The sequence below is a fragment of the Lagopus leucura genome, unplaced genomic scaffold (genome assembly GCF_019238085.1).
Source record: "Lagopus leucura isolate 7727_CA_CO unplaced genomic scaffold, USGS_WTPT01 Super-Scaffold_739, whole genome shotgun sequence".
In the NCBI taxonomy this organism is placed as follows: Eukaryota; Metazoa; Chordata; class Aves; order Galliformes; family Phasianidae; genus Lagopus; species Lagopus leucura.
Window position 1 is genome coordinate 17,424,052 of NW_024962255.1, and position 18,096 is coordinate 17,442,147.

The 18,096-nt window shown below is 40.4% G+C and overlaps 1 protein-coding gene across 1 annotated transcript; it reads right to left on the bottom strand.

Annotated features, from left to right (window-relative positions):
• Window positions 1–1,298: 1,298 nt before the first annotated feature.
• On the bottom strand, window positions 1,299–17,211 carry RBP3 (retinol binding protein 3). The gene is made up of 4 exons (XM_042863157.1): window positions 14,164–17,211; window positions 7,539–7,729; window positions 4,899–5,041; window positions 1,299–3,143 (listed from the first exon to the last, which is right to left on the bottom strand). Exons 1-4 carry the CDS (start codon window positions 17,209–17,211, stop codon window positions 2,815–2,817), a joined length of 3,711 nt encoding a protein of 1,236 aa, XP_042719091.1. The 3' UTR covers window positions 1,299–2,814.
• Between the last annotated feature and the right edge of the window lie 885 nt (window positions 17,212–18,096).

Here is an 18,096-nt window from a genome sequence, read left to right on the forward strand (position 1 = left end):
TAAGTTACATTAAGGGTTACATAAACCATTGGGCTTATTCAAGAATTTTGGAGATTTTATTTCTTTATATGAAAATTTTCATATTAAAGCTGAGTGAACCAAGGCAGCACAGGCAGAAGGAAACATAATGAGACAAAGAAAAAGAAGTATCCTGTAATTGGGTCATGTTGGAAAGTTTTGTCTTACGACTAGAAGACTGAACACTCAGACTGGTACAGATGAAAGAAAATCCTGCTGAAGGAAAGGCATTCTATTAGAGCAGGGGGTTCTTGAATAAATGCAGGGACTTGAAGAATGCATTAAGCTAATCCTTCAGTCTCACAGTGTAATGCTATGATTTGACAGCAGGGATCTGTATGTTTTCTACAACTAGAGATATTTTGAGGAAAAATATAACATTTTTCACTAATTTCTTAGATACAGACATGAATTCCCTATGGTCTAGAGTTTGAAAACTGGGCTAGGGCATCTTTTGTGGTGTGATCAGTGGTGTCTGGCTTAGAAACACTGTCTAGAGAGCAAGAACAATACCATTCTGTAGTGCAGAAAATGAATAATTTGCCTGTCAATTCTTGGTCAGAGTCTTGTGAACTCTAAAATGAGGTGGATCATGCAGTTAGGAGGCCTGGTATACTCATTTATTTCTTGCCTCCTTTGAAAGGAACATTACAGAATTAACCATTAGAAAGTTGTTCTAGAATGGATGATAGGAAATGATGCTACAAAACTCATGAAGTTCCATCTCAGCTCTGGAACCAGAAGAGAGAAGAGTGGTGGTTTCAGTGTGTTTTCTGTTGTGTGAAAAGCTGGAAGAGCACTTCAGAATTAACTCAGTCCATTTATAAGACAACTTCAATCTAACTCTCTAACACAAACCACAAACCATCTATTTTCTATAACCAATTTCATTCATAGTTTGATGATGTTCTAGCCTTTCAGTGCAGTGTAATCTTCTATACAATTGCTTTCTATTGAGGGAGTATTACAGCATTATTGATATCAAATGGAGTCACTAGCAAATGCATTTTCTTTTCTTGTTTACCTAACTACATTCCAATCATTAAAGTTTTATCGTTTAAAAGTACTTATCATATTACTTTGGCAAAGAAATAATTTGCTATTTGTGCCCATCTGGTGTAGTACTTGGTCTCCAAATGGATGACCACAGTTCATAAATGTTGCATTTGAGAACCACTACTGTTTGTCGACAGCACAACAGATTGTGCTGAGGAAAAAAGCGTATCTAAATCATTTAGATTATTAAAGAAGCTTAAAAGACATTAGAAGGAATACACCAGTGTTTACTCATTCATTGACTACTCCAGTCTTTTTCTTATTATCTTTAATATTCTTCATGTATATATATTGCTTCACACAAAATGTTCTATGAGTTTCAATCCATTTAAGTGGCTCTACAACACTGAGAAATCCAACAACTGGCTACTGAATAAAAATCAGAGTACAAAAATAACTCAGAAGAGTCCAGGTTAGTGATCGCACCAACAGTAACTGGAAAGATGAACAAGCAGCAAAAAAGATGGAAAGTCTACTTTGTTGTTAAAATGATTTCAGTGATTACTAAAAGAGATCTCTGCAGATAGATGTTTAAACGTGATTTATGAAAAATGCAGCTACTCACAAATGATCAAGCAAAGAGCAACGTATTACAGTTACAGCTTCTAATTGGTGACATTTAGGGGCACCATTTTTCTAAGTTAATTGCCTTAAAGCTGGTATTTTGCAGATATAAGGAATCTTGATATCTATATTAGAGTTATACACATTTCTAAATCATTACAAAGAGAGATGGTTAGATAGGAATTGGAGAGCATTGACTAGATTCATTCCAATAACCCTGTTAATTGCCCTGAAATACACCATCACTTAATAACTGGTTTGCTAGCAGGGCACAAAGGATATTTCTTTGTTTTCTTCTTGTCTTTGGGGCAAAGCACACAATAATCTGTTTTTAGCCTTAAGTCCATACAATTATTTTCCCTGAGTGCTGATATGATCACTGGGTGAAAGAGCAGGTATCTTTTCTACCCTTGCATAAATGCTTTAAGGTGGTTCGTGTGCCTTCAATACAATCTGCTGGGATTTTCTAATGGACCAAAGTAAATCTCTGTTATTTAGAGCAAAATCTTAGGAAAAACAGACAATGCAAAAATGAACGTTTACATTTGACCACAGGAAAGAAATCCAGCTACCCCACTGATATATCCAATTATCTTAACCATGCCCAGAAAGAGCTGAGTTCCTCAGAATGGGGTAAAAAACCAGCATGTTAAAAGCAGAGTCACCGAGAATTATGTCAAAGGAAAAACTCACTACTGAAACTGAACTCAAGTTCCCACTCCTTTCTAAGGTTTGCATCTGGAGATGGCTTTCTTCCCTGAGGAAACAGATTACCAAAAAATTCATTCAAGAAATGAAATTCCATTGTGAAGCCTCCCTCTCCTTCTAGGAACTCAGATTCACTTCTGTTGCCCATAACAGCACAATTCCCAATGTTTGTGAGTTATTTTTAGTTGCAGAAATTATTTCTCCTGATGGAACAGAGTTCTTGGGCAGAAAACAAATAGATAACATATAGAGAAACACCTGTACCCTTCTCATCCTTTCACATGCACACATACACACCCTGTTAGATATTTGTGGTCTCAATTTTGCATTAGTTACTGAAATTAGAAGTAAGTCTTGCTCTGGGCTCCAAAACCCATTATTGGTTCAGCTCATGAGAGTGCAAGTCCATCAGGCTCCTTTGAAAACCACAGCTACCTACTTTTTTGAGAAGCACATGCCCCCGTTGGACTATCTTGAGCTGTGCAGGTGAGCACTGAGCACCTCTTTTGCTTTGATGAGGGCTGTTACCGCTGGTGTTTCCATGTGAGGGGTCACCCCTTTCCCTTCCCAAGAAGTGCTTTCTGCAGAGATGACTGATCGTGCAGTGGGGATGATGATGTAGAAGTTGGTATCATCTACTTGGTATGTCTGTGGGGAATGGGACCCACCACTGGTCTGTTCCCCAATAATGAGTGCTCTGCCCAGCCTCTTCATTATGAAGACAAACTCCTCAGCAGCCCCAGCTGTCACAGCACTGGTGAGGATAATCAGTCCTTTCTGGGAGCCATACCTCTCCCCTGCCAGAAAGAACAAAAAGCATCACAAAGTTTGGCCATTTTCAGAGATTTATTTCTGCAACTAAGCCAATGTATACTTAACTCCCTTCTTGCTATTAATAAGCAAAGATTTTGAAAACCTACTTTGTATCTACAATATTATTAAATCACTATTTTCCCTATTCCAGCTGCTACAGCGTAAGAAATACTGTCACTCTGTATGGTGTTCCTGTGCCACCAGTTTCTAATATGAGCTCCAATAGCTGGGAGGCCAGTTCATGGTTACTACTGCTGGCTTGGACTTCCACTGGAGCTTGTGGAGCAGTGGGATTTGCAGGTGAGGAAAACGACCTTTTTCACTTCCCCAGCAGGAGTACTCAAAACTCAGCCAGCAGCATCTTCAATTACATTCTCATCTCTGCTCTAGGAACATGGCTGTCATCGTGCTTAGCCTCCAAACCATGCAGGCGGCATTTTATGAAACTATAATTACAGTGGTTTCCTACAGGCTTTTTATAGTCTATAAATGGAAGCTGTTGCACAGCCTTTGTCCCAGGCCCTTCAACAAATACCCCCTTAATTTTTTTTCTGTCAGCCAAGTTGTTTCATTCCCTTACATAAACCATCTGACGGAGTAGTTCTCTTTAATCGTATTTTCAATATATCTGAGTACACTGAGTACTTTTTGAAAGCTTAGATCATTAAACTATGACCAATGTGTCATAAGTGGGACTTGATAACTTGAAAGTTACTTAAAACTGCTTTAAAAATGTCATTTCTTAAGTTAAGTAAATCTACTTCTCATATTAAGCTGTAAGAGAGGGGCCAATAGCATGGTAATTAATTTTCACACCATCTTTGGTCTTCTCATTTCACTGTAGACTTAATATCCATTAGAAGACCCTTTTCACAGTAGATATATATAATACAGGACCAGATCCAGCTCCTTTGAAGTTAATATGAGTCTGCCTGTTCTCTTTGATGGGAACTGGAATGTGTCCATAGTAATCATACCCCCTTAGCACAGCCCACCTCTAACTGTCTGAGAGAATAGATGGACCCTGCAGCCTGCCACGAAGTTTAACTGTTTCAGTATACTCAAAGCCAGTAACTGCAGATACCGTGTAACACCTCTTTCAGAAGTGTCTCAGTTTTAAAGGGGAAAAGAATTAAAGCCAGTATTTAAGGCTGTCCAGTTCTCTAACTACACTTCATGAGCACTGAAGATCTCTCTCCCTGCATGTTGCAGCATCCCATCAACTTCTGGGGACGATGGGGTAGGGTGTGACACACCACTAAGTGGTCCAAATGCACTCAGATGTGCAAAATTTAATGCCTCGTTTGCTCTTGCCATCTCTAGACAAATTGGGCTACTGCCTGTATTCTCATCTACTGAAATAGTATTTGAAGATCACACAGGTAGAAACTGAAGTGCTACAGGTAAAACTTAAGTGAGTATTGGAAGAGATACTACAAGTCTAAGCAGCAAGGGGTTTATTTTTGTCAGCTTCATAGCAGTAAGTCGTAGTTGCCATCTACTGTATTCAGCTAAAATTCTGGGGACCAGTTAATAAACTTCTGCATCCAACATACTACACTGCTAGGAATTATTTAGGATAGCATTAGAGACAGGACTGAGATGCACATTTTTGTTACTACAGCTTGAGCTAGTTGTAGCAGGTGCTTTCTTCTAATGAGTTATAGTATCTGATGGCTCCCTCTAAAACACAACATCAGAAATGTGAAGCCACTCTGAAAATAAATTGTCATTCTCACCTCTGAGCTGTGACTGGGTCCATATTTCCTTTACTGAGTCACTGGGTCTGTCATAAACTTTGTCCAGCAGAACATGATGTCCTTCATCGAAGAAATACGAGCATAAGATTGGTATGGAATTGGTGTAACCTCCAATATTGTACCTTTTCAGAAATTTAGAATATGAAGAAAATAAGTGAAAATTTGTTGCAGACGCTAAATCTCCCTTCCAAGTACATAATTACTGGGAGTACTTAATGCTACATTTTGATGTGTTTACATTCATTCTCCTCCACCAGCAGAAACAAAGTCCCATCTAACAGGCTGGAATTGTTACTTCCTACAGTTAGCTACAAATGTAAACAGAACACAGAGAAGTCTGTTTTTCTCTCGATTCTCTAGGAGAAAAAAATATCAGAAAGTACACAGCGGCTTTTAAGTTGTAGAGAAACATCAGGTTTGTTATTCTTCTGCTTTGACTAATCCACTGTGTCACTGATAAAGGCAGTGTGAATAAATACCTAACCTGAAGGACAAAGCAGCTGTCACTGCACAGATTTAGGAGGCAGTGATCTGAGTTATTGCCAAAAAAGCCAAGTCCTGCCTATTGGTGGTAACAGACTGGCCAAGGTGGAGGAGCACTGATATTTGTTGTCTTCTTGCTGCAGAGTCATCCCTCCCCAAGAGGATTAATTTGACTATCAGATATAGCCAAGAAGTCAACATGACCTCCTGCACTTTCAAGAAAGGAAAGAGGTGTTTAAGGTGCATTTTCCCATCTAGCCACATTATACAATGCATTGTCAACCTTGTGCAGCCGGCTGAACAGCAGGGAGATGGAAGTATTCACCAGAGAGAAGCCAGGCAGCAAGATGACAGAGCAGCTGCCTGCCGTGCAGTGTATGCCTCACAGACTTGAGCTGGTGAGGTACAGAAGATTTTGAAGGAAAAGCAAATGTCAGACATCTCCCTCCTCTGCAAACATCAGTTTAGAGGCTTCTCCAATTATCAAACTTGTTGTCAAGAAAAAGAAACGGCTTATGATGAACACAAGAAACATTTTGACAAGACAATAGAAATAGAGCAATGCTGGAGAGCTCTTTCTGGGACTCTCCAGGGCAGAAAAACTGCAGAAACTTTAGTCAGTAATACTAACTGAGCAGCTGTGAGAATTTTAACTCAACTCTTTCGGGCAAGATCTTCCTTCACTACAGAATTTTTGTGTAACATTAGGAAAGATATCTAGCTTACCAGTATCTTTGTTCTCTGTGCTGTGATAAATAAAAATATGGAGTTGGTGAGTAGCCAAGGAGGTGAACTTGTAAGGTGAGAGACATTATGTATTACAGTTGATCTTATGCAAAATTGGAATTATCAGTTTTGCCCTAAAATAATCATGCTGACTTAGTTTGAGTTTCAAAATGTAAAATGCTTGGGGTTCTTTTTATATGATTTCAGAGGCCGAGCCTTCTCAGTGCTCCCAGGTCTGCTTTTTCAAAGGGGTGGAAATAAGATAAAAACAAAAACAAAAACAAAGCAAGCGAAGAAAAAGACTATCCTGAGACCATTTCTTACCTGGGATGTGGCATCATCCTTGCTACTTTGTTGGCCCTAGCATGAGTAATGAATTGTGAAATATCAGAGGAAGAAAAGTGAAAGCCCTGGCCCTATCTCAGGTCTATTTGAAGGTAATGATATCTCTGCTTAAATGAATTTCAGTGCCAGGTGATTTTGATTGACTGTTATACTGCCTCATTTGTACTCACACAGTGGGAGCTGTGCTCATCTTTTCCTGCATGTGCTGCAAATCCCAGAAGAAAACTAAGAAAACTGACAACTTTTGAAAGACTCATTATAGCAATAAACAGAAATTGCTCCAGTATTAAAAACTGGCTCTTTTTAATTGTTGTTTATAACATTTTGGGCTTATAAACTTTTGAAAACAAGGCAAGGGAATAAACTATAGAAATATTTTATGGGAAATGTACCCTTCTGGTATTCATCTGCACTGATAGCTGACAACAAATGGATGCCATCTTCTGGCTTATTAAACTTTGAGCACTGTTGACACACTGGAGTGTCCAACACAGTCCCAAAAGAGAAGGCACAGGACTGCTGCACAGCAGGGTCTAGGAGTGTCAGAGTATTTTTCAGGCAAGAGAGTGCCCTTAGGCCACCCTTGTGCTCTGTGCATAAGAGTCATTCTGTACAAGGCTGACTACCCAGTATAATTTGGCAGATATGGCAGTCTAGATGCTGCAACAGGCTTATACGTGATCTGTTTGTTTGACCATTTGACTTGACCACTGCCTGCAGTGAAATATTTAATTAGGCCATACATATATAATTATTACAAGACACATGCAGAGTTAGATTAGAAAGAAATCAGAGAAAGAAAACAGATGTGAAGTCCAGGATTGTGTCCTGCAGCGTATCCCGTAGATTTGCCTATTTAGTTTTAAACATCTCAAGTGATAGTACAGTTTCTCTTTAGATATACTTCCAGACTGTTATTGTTTTCTTTGGCTGATTTCCTTTTCTCATTTAATTCCAGTAATATTACTCTGTAAACAGGACAGTAAGGCATGTAAAGCTAATTCTCTGTTACAAATAAAATGCTGTTTCAAAAGAGGTTTGGTTATTTGCCATTCAAAGGTTTACCTCATGTCTATGATTAATGCATCTGTGTGAACAATTTTCTTCCAAACATGCTCTACCAGTAGATCAGACACCTGGGTTAGAAGTTCACAGTCTCCAAACATATCAAATCTCAGATAGCCGATATTGTTTTCCAATACGTTTGTGTGGAATGAAAATTTAATCAGATCTTCAAAAACTTCTGGGGAAGGGATCTGAAAGAGTTTGGAAAAACAAAACAAATCATTTGCTGGCACTGGTAGCTTGGCACAAGATTTAAAAGGAATTTTGTGAGCCAGGATTAGTCCAGGTGGAACACACCTAAGAAACTGACCAAATTTGAAGAATGATAATGTAACAATATTAAAACTTCTGCATATTTAACTTAAGTTTGGCATTGCTTGCTTTGCCCAGTATAGGATCCCTCAATAGCATGTCAAGAAACTGGATCAGGCCCCCATTTGTCAAGTCTCAGTTCATTTTTCAAAAATACAGGAATTTCCTTGGGCCAAAGAGACTAAGAAGGCCACAAAAACCACCCCAGGCCCACAGCATAAGTCATCATCACAGACCTGCCACCCAAGTCCTTCTGTTTCCTCCAGCAATTCTTTCTAATGAAGGCATTTGGGGCCTTTTTAATCTCATGGTTGGGCTTAGCTGACAAACAGCTGCTGGCTGCAGGTGAAACCATTCCCAGGCACTGATAACAAGCCAGCCGCTGTGACAGTGAGGGACTTCATGTGTTGGGCATGTGCTGGCATGATAATGAGGTAGACATGTGTTAAGTCTTTTCATATGGTAGCCTTGTGCATGGAATTTCATGTTAAGCTGTGATTAATTTCGTTTTTGTTTATCTGGATGTTATTAAACAGCAGACATTTTTTTCATAGCAAAGCATAGCCAACTAATAAAGTTGTTCTAGTAACCCTATATTATTTGGAGACAAAGTCTGTTGCTATTGCCAAACTTATGTTTTGCATACATATTTCTGAAAACTGAAGATTCTCCAGCTTATGGAGATAAGGCTTTGGTATATATATTACTTCTGTGACCTTCTGCAATGTGGGTTTTTCTCCTCAGGGTCTTTGTGAAAATGGTTGTATACTTGCTTTTTAATCAGTTTCTTTTTCTGCTATGGCTCAGCCCCAGGCAATCCACAGCTTTACAGTGAAAAGAACAAAGAATCAGCAATGCCACATGAGAGGTGCTCTCCCAACCTGCAACACGATCCAGAACTTGGGAGACATCTGTGCTTGACACAGTTTAAGCATCACATTACCTTACGTGATACATAAGGTAATACTCCCTTTACCTTGGGGAGTATTACCTTATGTATCACACTTCTGCCTGCCCTGAACTTCTTCAGCATTCATTATATATGCCAAAATTTCAACCATAAATTCAAAAGTTTCGCTGGCCAATAGTGTTGATCTAATGCTGAGAGCAAACTCAATTGAGCCCTCTTCTGTACTTTCTTTCTCATTGTACCTTGTAAAAATAATCACTGTTCTTGACTGTAAACATATAAGTCTGAGCTGCTGAGTTTGTCATTTCCAATCCAATTCCCAGCGACAGCAATGCTACTTGATCTGTTCACTGTACTTTGATTAACAAATCACAGTTTTGAAGAATATGTCCAGCATGCCCTGCATTGTTCTGACAGAGCTTATTTCTAGTTCAGAGGTACTAGTCCCCTCAGGAGAAAAAAATAATCACTCATTGGTAATATGCAAATAAAACTGATGTGGTACTCTCAGCCACTTACCAATGATATCAATTGAATACTCACATTTCTTACTTCTCCTATAAAATAATTGTAAGATACTCACCCAGAAGCATGCTGATCAAGAATAATCCTTCTGTCTATACCTGGTAATATTTTTTTTTCTACATGTTATTTATGGCTGTAGAAAAATGCATCAATATACATCTATTCCAAACGCTCTAAAAGGAAGTCAGACAAAAAGCACTTGGAATGCACTTTCTTAAAACAAAAAGAAGGAAAAACCCTCCTAATTTTTGAAGGGAGGAGAAGGCTGGGATTGACGTTATGAAATTACTGTCTTTGACAACCACAGGTTCATGACACTGAAACATAGGTTTCATGCTGCTGGTATCTCAGGAGGTGAGCCTAATTTCAGAGACCAACAGTATAACTTCCTTTGGAAGGCAGGACTATGTTTGAAGGTCAAGGACAAGCCAGGACAGGATGCAGCTGAGACTAAGATCCTGCTGCTCAGTTAGGCAGTGTTTACACACAAATGACTTGATGGTTAAATATAAAACCTCAGGTGCCTTAAGAACAGTATGAGCAATCTGGCTAGAGTAAAGGACCTCCAAGCTAACATCACTTAATCCAAGAAGAATTTTTTTGTTAACTATATAGGGTGTCTGTCCAGTTCTATTCTGCAATCACCTTCTACATATACGTGGCCTAAGTAGAACCTGTAGCGTGACACAAAATAAGACCTAGATTGCTCCCTGGGAAACACGCATGGATTTTCATCACTGGCTCATACACCAACCATAGGCAAATTGCTTTAACAGTTGCACCTCTTGCCTCCTTTCTCCCCTTTCACCTCTCCCCTATGCTGTTTTATTTATTTAAACAGAAACTGCATTTTCATAGTTAATTTCATGCTGACCATTGTAGTTTAACTATTATCTGTATTAAGGCTGCTAGTGCTGTCAACTTCCAGATTAAAATATCATCAGCTAACCTTGTGCTGTTGCATATCCAAAGGCTGGCATTAGAACCACAATATCTTGGGGCAGTGTGGGGATGTTTCTTCTTTCTTTTTCAGAATAATATTGGATACTTTTGTGCACCCTTACAATCTGAAAGGAAGCCATCCAGCCTAGTAGGTTCCTCAGCTCAAGAACTGAGCAGGATCAGCAATCTCCCTGAAAGCTGCTTCTCGCTTGCTCCCAAAAACTTCCAGTGACAGAGATACATTTCCTCCTCAGGCAGTCCTAATATGTCACTAACTTTACAAGATGTTCCTATTATCTTGTGTAAACACTCTAAATTTACTGCCTTCTGCAGTTTAAGTGCATTACATCTTGGCCTGTTCAACACAGACAAGGAAAGAGATTTACTCCCTTCGTATTTAAAAATCACCTCTTATCTATCTGAAAACTGGTTTTGTGTATCATCTGTCTTCTTGTCTCTTGAATAAACATCTCAAATCCTTTAAACTTTTCCAAGACAATTGTTGCCTGCTCTTCAATTCTGTTCATATTTCCTGGGCTCTTCTCTCTTGAGCCACAACTTTTCAGAATAGTGTTGCACAAGACTGGATACTGTGCACTCCAACTGAGGCTTCAGAGTTTAGATGGAGCTGAAGGCTTTGCATATTTTACCAATTAGATGCACTTCTCTATACCATTTTCATGATGATTATTTTTTTACTGCAACAACTTCCCTTTGTGAAATTGTGTTCAGACTGTGAACTCTGTAGGACCCATACACTTTTGTACAGAGCTCCTTCCAAACAACCCATTCTCCTCTCAGAGTAATGCAGCCAATTACTCTCACTCTAGAAACTAGAAAAATCTTGCATATGCTCTTATTTAATTCCAACCAACTTTTCACAGATAATTTCTCCAATTATTCTGGATCTATGTCTTTGAATCCTTATTCTGTCCTTCATTATGCCAGAACGGAGAGGTTACCATAAGCAAGAGCTGAAATGCACTTGGACAGCTTTCTGAGAAGGATTAAAAGAGGTTATTTAAGGGTGTCAGTCCACAGTGGGAGAATGCAGTATGCAGCTGTACTTTCACCCTTCAATGGGCTGCTCAGCACAGCAGCGCACCAGCCTGCTGTGACAACATACAGTTTTCGTTGCAAACTAGGCAGCAAAAGGTTATAAAATCCATAAAGTATTGTTATTTTCTAGCCTGGAATACCCTTGAAGATTACATTGGAAAATATGATTCTCAGCTGAGTTTTGAGTTGTCGTCTAGCACCCACTGAAAAATCCATAAAAATAATGTAAATTTTATGTATTATGTTTTAAATGCAAATCTACTTTAACGTTAATGACAATGTGTTTGAGAAGCACAGGTCTCTTATGAGGCTAGAATAGCTACCAAAGGAGTATTCATCCCCTCAAAGAACTCTGCTTTACAAGCAAAAACCTCTTTTCACAAACCATATATGCAACATTTGACCTCTGGAAAGTCTGACTTGGGAAAGTGGCATTTATGCAGCAGAGATCTCCAGCTAGCATTGATCTTGCTGCTGTCATGGAGGAGATGTATTCGCTACCCAGTATTATGCTTCAGCAGCTCTTCTAGTGTAGCAGATACAAAGGTCTACATGCATTTCGCTCGCCTGTCTCCCGTGTCCCATTCCATCCCTTCTGCAGTTATTCATCATCACTTTCATTTAATTGTGTTGGATCTGCTTCACTGTCAAGGTCATTATCAACAAATCCCACTGTTATGGGAAAGGGTGGCTGGAAGGTTGGTAGCACAAGGAAAAAAGCAGCTCTTTGATTTTTAAGGAATGAGCATAATGCAGATTAAAGAGCCACTTTTTGCTCCTGTTTAAAACTGTCCTAAAAAAGATGGATTTATAATTGCATTTAATGCTATTATGTAAACATCACAGTAACCTCAAGTCATTTACTTTCTGGGATATTGGAATGGCGGATTTCTGAAATGATCTACAGAAAGCACTTGTCTTGGCTCTGCAAAAGCAAGGCAGAATCAATTATCCTCTAAGAGGAGTCAAGAAGAGACAGGGACAGTGCGGAAAAAAAAAAAGGGGGTGAGGAAATGAAGGTACCTCTGCTGTCCAAAAGGAACAACCCTTACTTCAAATTTTAGTTCGCTCACTTTCTTTTACCAAAAAACATCTCAGTGGTACTTTCTGATCTCTCATCATCCCAAAAAACTCATGAAGTTCAGTAAACTGGGAATACCTCCTCCTTTGGCTGCTATCCTAGCATCATAAGAGACCCTGCTTCTCCTCTCTTCTGTATACCTTATTCCCCTTGAAGAAATCTCACTTTCGTCCAGATTTTCATGCACACTGCTATGATTTCCTTCATGTTGATGAGACCCCCCCGACCTTTTCTAACCATTTTGCTTGACAGAGTTGACATAAATATGGGTATTAGTTAGCATAATAGCATTTCCTCATTAGCTCTATCAAGATTAGAATTTCACATCATGTGAAAAACAAGATTTTTCTACATTCTGTTCTCAACATTCAAGGCATGAATAAAATAATTTTTAATAAAAATAGATGACAATATCCATTAGGAGACTACAGATAATAGGGTGACTAAGTTACAGGATGGAGATGCATAACCGCTATTAGTCTGCTAATAATTTAGCAGGAGGCACTGTCAAAAATCCCTTTAGAGAGAAATATTCTGCACCCAATAAGCGTAGGAGAGGGAGAGAAATGATGGAATAGAAAACACAATCCTTTAATTAACGATTTCCATTTAACCAATTAACGAATGCCATTTAAGCATTTTTCCTGTTTGTGGTTGCTTGTTTGTTTTTATAATTTTGCTTGGAGGTAAAAATTCTTGGTTAACAAACTTTATAAAAATGCCCTCCCCATGAAAATGCTTGGATTTTACCCCTGACCTTTGTTTTGGAGATAATACCACAAAGATCACACTCACCTTAATTCATGCATTCCCAAAACTTCAGAGGGTAGGAACCCACAGATTTCCTTCCCCAGGAAACATTCAATAGTTACCTGACATTTGGAATACTCTGGTTCACTGCAAAAGCAAATGCAATCTCTTCAAAACATAATTTTATGAGTCCCTGTGGAAATGACGGCTCTGATAGTCGTGCTGGAGCAGTAGCCAGAAAGATGATAACTCCATCCAAGAAAGGGATCAGGTTATCCTAACCCTCTTTTTAATTTGAACATGGAATTGTAACAAGTGCTCCTGGGAGCTCCCTTCAGCACAACAATGAACAAGAAAGATTGCCAAGGCAGACCAGTGTATAAATAGGCAGGCTCAGAACAAAGCACAGACTGTTATGCAAACCACCCAGCAAGAACAAAAAGAGATTATTAAAAATAAATTTCTCCCAAGAGTCACCTAACTTCTACCCAGATTCTTCTTCCAAAGTATTTCTAGCTCATTGGCAGACTATCTGATGCTGAGCATAAGATGCAATCAGAACAACTTTTCACCACCGATACAAAAGGAGTGGCTTATTATTCAGGTATAACAGAGTTAAAAGATGACAGATATGGCAATTTTACATATAAAAAATCCACTGCAAAATGAGATCACATGTTTTGCAAGTATATGCACTTACTCTGGACCAACTAAGTTTTTCTTAAGCTGCAAACTCATTTTTTATCAGTTGTTTTCTGTGTTAATTTATTACAGCTTGAAAAACCATAATACTTTTCTGTGATAGGAAATGATGAGGTATTTTCTCTCCAATATAGAAACCCTGCATTAGAATCTTTACATGTGATAGACAGCTAGTGATAGAGCAGCCTGGAGGCAGGTGTCTCCAGAATGCACGCAACCAGAACTATCATCTACTACCACAAGCTACTACCCTGGCTCGTCTTAGTGTAAGACAGAGTACAGTGCCCACTCAGGCACTGACTTCTAGCTAGCATAAATATAGCAGAGTACAAAAACAACTGTACCTCTTTTGGCACAATCCCTGGAATGCTGTCTTTGGCATGTTCAGGAATGTAGAGCATTTTCAGGTGTTCATCATCAGAAAGAGCTTGCAAGATTGCAGTCAACTTCCTGGCCAGCTCCTTTTCCGAATTAATCCTTTTGTAATTTTCTTTGTTGATATTTCTGGTGAGGTTGGATGCTATATCAGTCCCAATGTCTACAAAAGCATAATTTTCTGCCACAAGCTTACCTATGGTTTTCACTATCTGTGGCACCTGTGCACGCAGGTTGGCAATGTGCTGAGCTACAGCCAAGGCTTCACTGGCTTGGACAGTGATATGTGGCTCTGCTCCAGACACACTCCAAACTTTGCCAGTGACTGGACTGAGCACCACTTGGCTAGGGATGGAGGCATATAAGGAGCTGTTGCCAACTCGGTAAATACCCACTGAGAGGGAACCACCTACTGTGGGCTCACCAATAACTGTGGCACGGTGTAGGTCCTTCATAGAGCGAGTGAAAGCTTCAGCTGCTGAGCCACTCATATGGCTTGTTAGGATGTAGATGTCCTTGAGGGAGCCATATCTCTTGCCAGTAACCTTGGGGAGAGTCCACACCTCTGTGCTGCGGGAGGTACTACGATCAAAGACAGTGTAGAGGTGTTGACGAGGTTCAGGCTCAAAGAAGTAGGAACAAAGTATTGGTACAGCAGTGGAGTAGCCACCTGTATTGTATCTCATGTCAATAATCATGGCATCTGTGTCAACCAGCTTGTTCCAGACCATCTGCACCAGCTGAGGTCCAATTGCTTTTACAGTTTCTGCCTCAGCCATCATATCAAAGCGAAGGTATCCCAGGTTGCCTGGCAACACCTCGATTTTGAAGAGTGCATCAATGATATAGCTGAGTTCCTCGGGGCTGGGAATCATGTTGGGAAGCTGTTCTTCTAGCGTTGGTTCCACATGGCTGTGGAAAACATGAAGCCGATGATCCCCTGATGCCTCCTGCAAGTCACTAGTAAGCTGGGAAGCCAATGTCTCAAAGTCTACAGCTGATCGATAACCTCCTTGAATTCGTTTGGTGCTGAGCATAACACTTGCCTTTTCAGCCACTTCTGGGATGGCATAGTGAGCCTCTAGAAGCTGCCCAGTACTCTCCAAAAGCACCCCCATTTTTCTGTGAAAAGCTAGCACCTCTTCTGCCTTCTCCAGTGCATCCTCAGCCAACACTATTGCATCAGGCACAACACCACCACCCATCCAGCTTTCCCCATGGTTGTCAATGAAGGTGATAACTGGGACTGTAATGGTTAGGCCACAAGTTATTCCTTGTTCAGGCTGCAGCAGAGGGAAGGTACGGGTATGTGAGAGGCTACCTGCCGTGATCTCACCGATCAGCGTGGCACGGCCTAGTGATTGCATGAGGTAAGCAAACTCCTCAGCAGCTGTAGCAGTGTGGCGGCTGGTGAGCACGTAGATGCCACGCTGAGCTCCATAGGTTTGGGCCAGCAGTTCTGCCTGGCTTTTATGCTCTTGTGTATGGTTGGTGCGCCTGTCATAGGTTGTGAAGAGATGGACAGGGCTAGCAGTAGGATCTTGGAAGTAAGAGATCAACACAGGCACAGCAGAGGAGGAAGGGCCACCAGGGTTGTAACGTAGGTCCATGATCATGCTCTCTGTATTTTGGAGAGGCTCCCAGACTTTTTTTACAATGTAAGGTCCCAGCTTATCAAGAACAGAGGCATCAGCAAACTCATCAAAGCGCATGTAGCCCACATTGCCTGGCAACACTGACACTTTGAAGACAGTATCCACCAAGGCATGCAGCAATTGCTCATTATCAGGCAAATTGGCTGCCATTGCAATTGGCATCTCATCAGGAAGGGCAGTAGTTTCACCAGGCATCATGGCTCGGACCAGCAGACGAGGGTCCTCAGATAAGGTCTGCATCTCAGTGTTGAGCTTGGTGGCAAGGTCCTCTGCTGACTGCACAGTAGAGAAGTCAGAGGTAGCAAGGTGCCGCAGCAGCACTGGCACTCGCTCCACTAAGCTGTAATAGTCCTTTAAAATATCTGCGAGGCGACTTAGAGTGCCAGGCACAGCTCTGCGCACTGCCAGGATGTCCAAGGATTTCTGCAAGGCTTTCTCTGCCTCTGAAGCCACACATGGCATCACTCCACTCACCTCCCAGCTCTGTCCACCCCCACTCAAGGGGCTGATAGATCGTGACACAGGAACCATCATGTAGAAATTAGAAGGGCCAATACGTAGCTTCTGGATGTCCAGTGAGCCCCCAGCTGTCTTCTCCCCAACAGTGATAGCTCTGCTCATGTGCTTCAGGATGTAAGCCACATCTTCAGCCACTCCTGTGGTGTGATGACTGATCAAAACAATGACGTCCTTGTCTTTGCTGTATCTCTCTCCCAACACTTTTGGCAATGTCCATACCTCAGTAGTGGTGTTGGAAGGCCGATTGTACACAGTTTCAATATGTAGCATCTTGTCTGCTTCATGCAAGTATGAGATAATGAAGGGAATTCCAGAGATCTGACCTCCAGTGCTGTAACGAAGATCTATCACCAAGGCAGAAGTATTTATCAGTGTTTTCCATACCTTGTCTACCAGAAAAGCTCCAACTTTCTCCACAACTTCCTGTCCTATGACATAATCAATCCTCAGGTAGCCAACATTTCCTTCCAGCTTGTCGTATATGACAACATGTTCAATAAGACTCAGGAGTTGCTCCCGAGTGAGGTAAGTTTCAGCTTCTTGTTTAGGAGCTGCATGAGGTGATGGCTCATAGGAAATTACTAGTCTTGGATCATTCAGAGCACCCTGTACTCCAGCTGTCAAGACATTGGCCAGCATTTTTGGATCAGAAATGTCCAGGATCTCCCCACTCTTGATGGCTTGCTCAATGGCTTCTTGCATTCCCACTAGGTTTTCAGGATAGCAGTAGTTATCCAGTAGGACTTTAGCCATGTCCAGCACAAGGGTTGGCTGAAAGATTTCCTCTGCAAATATACTGCACACGATCAGAACAGAGAACAGGAATAAATTTGTTCCAATCATTTTGTATGGAATAAAAAAGGAAACGTTCGTAAGAAAGAAGTCAAAAGCTCTTATCTGTCAGAATGATGATAGCTCTCCGCTGTTTCTCTGTTTGTGAATCACACTGAAGTCTCTGCATAGAGTACGGGTGCGCCAAAGAGATAAAAATCTTTTATCTGCATTAAACCTTTAATCTCATTAAAATGGAGTGCATCATCCAAAGTGCACGAATAGATGAAGTTCAGCTTCTTGCTGCTTTACAGACATCTTATGAAACAGTAACAAACTTCAAGGAATATCCTTCTGGCAGTTAATTGTTTTCAAAAAGCAGTACACTGCCTGTTATAAACAAGGCCTGACTTATTCTATCAGTGGATTGCTTGAATCCGAATCTTTGATCTTAACCAAATTAAAGCAGCCATCATACAGTCTTTCACCATTATTTATGAAAAGCTTATAACCAGTAGATTTTTCATGTAACTTAGTTGTATCAATATTTAATGTCTTTTTTCAGAAGTTGTTGATGATACATTGTCTTTGGTGTTTTCCAGTCTGTGCTGCTATGGACTGCTCTTTCCTTCTGACTAAGAGGTCCAAACAAGGAACTCCAGACATTTGAAACAGCTCATAAAATCCAAGGTAATGACAGCCTGTCAATTTTTATGCTGAGAATTGCCAGCATTTTAAATAAGGCTTTGAACTACATTCGCTTCAGTGTAATGCAGCTAAATGTGAGGTGACTTTAATCTTCATAATTTGCACTCAATTAGGATTTACTTCTAATACCATTGGGTAACATATGGTCATGTCTGATGACAGCTCCCAGCCAATGGACTTTAGGCTCAACATACTAAAATAGAACGTGGGGGGTTGTTTTCCTCTGTTCATAATGTACTTGGGACCCTA

Coding starts and splice junctions, on each gene's coding strand:
- RBP3 (XM_042863157.1), bottom strand. CDS start 17,211: ATGATTGGAACAAATTTATTCCTGTTCTCTGTTCTGATCGTGTGCAGT. Junction 7,730..14,163: donor CAGGGATTGTGCCAAAAGAG/GTACAGTTGTTT, acceptor AAACTCTTTCAG/ATCCCTTCCCCAGAAGTTTT. Junction 5,042..7,538: donor GCATTAATCATAGACATGAG/GTAAACCTTTGA, acceptor ATTTCTGAAAAG/GTACAATATTGGAGGTTACA.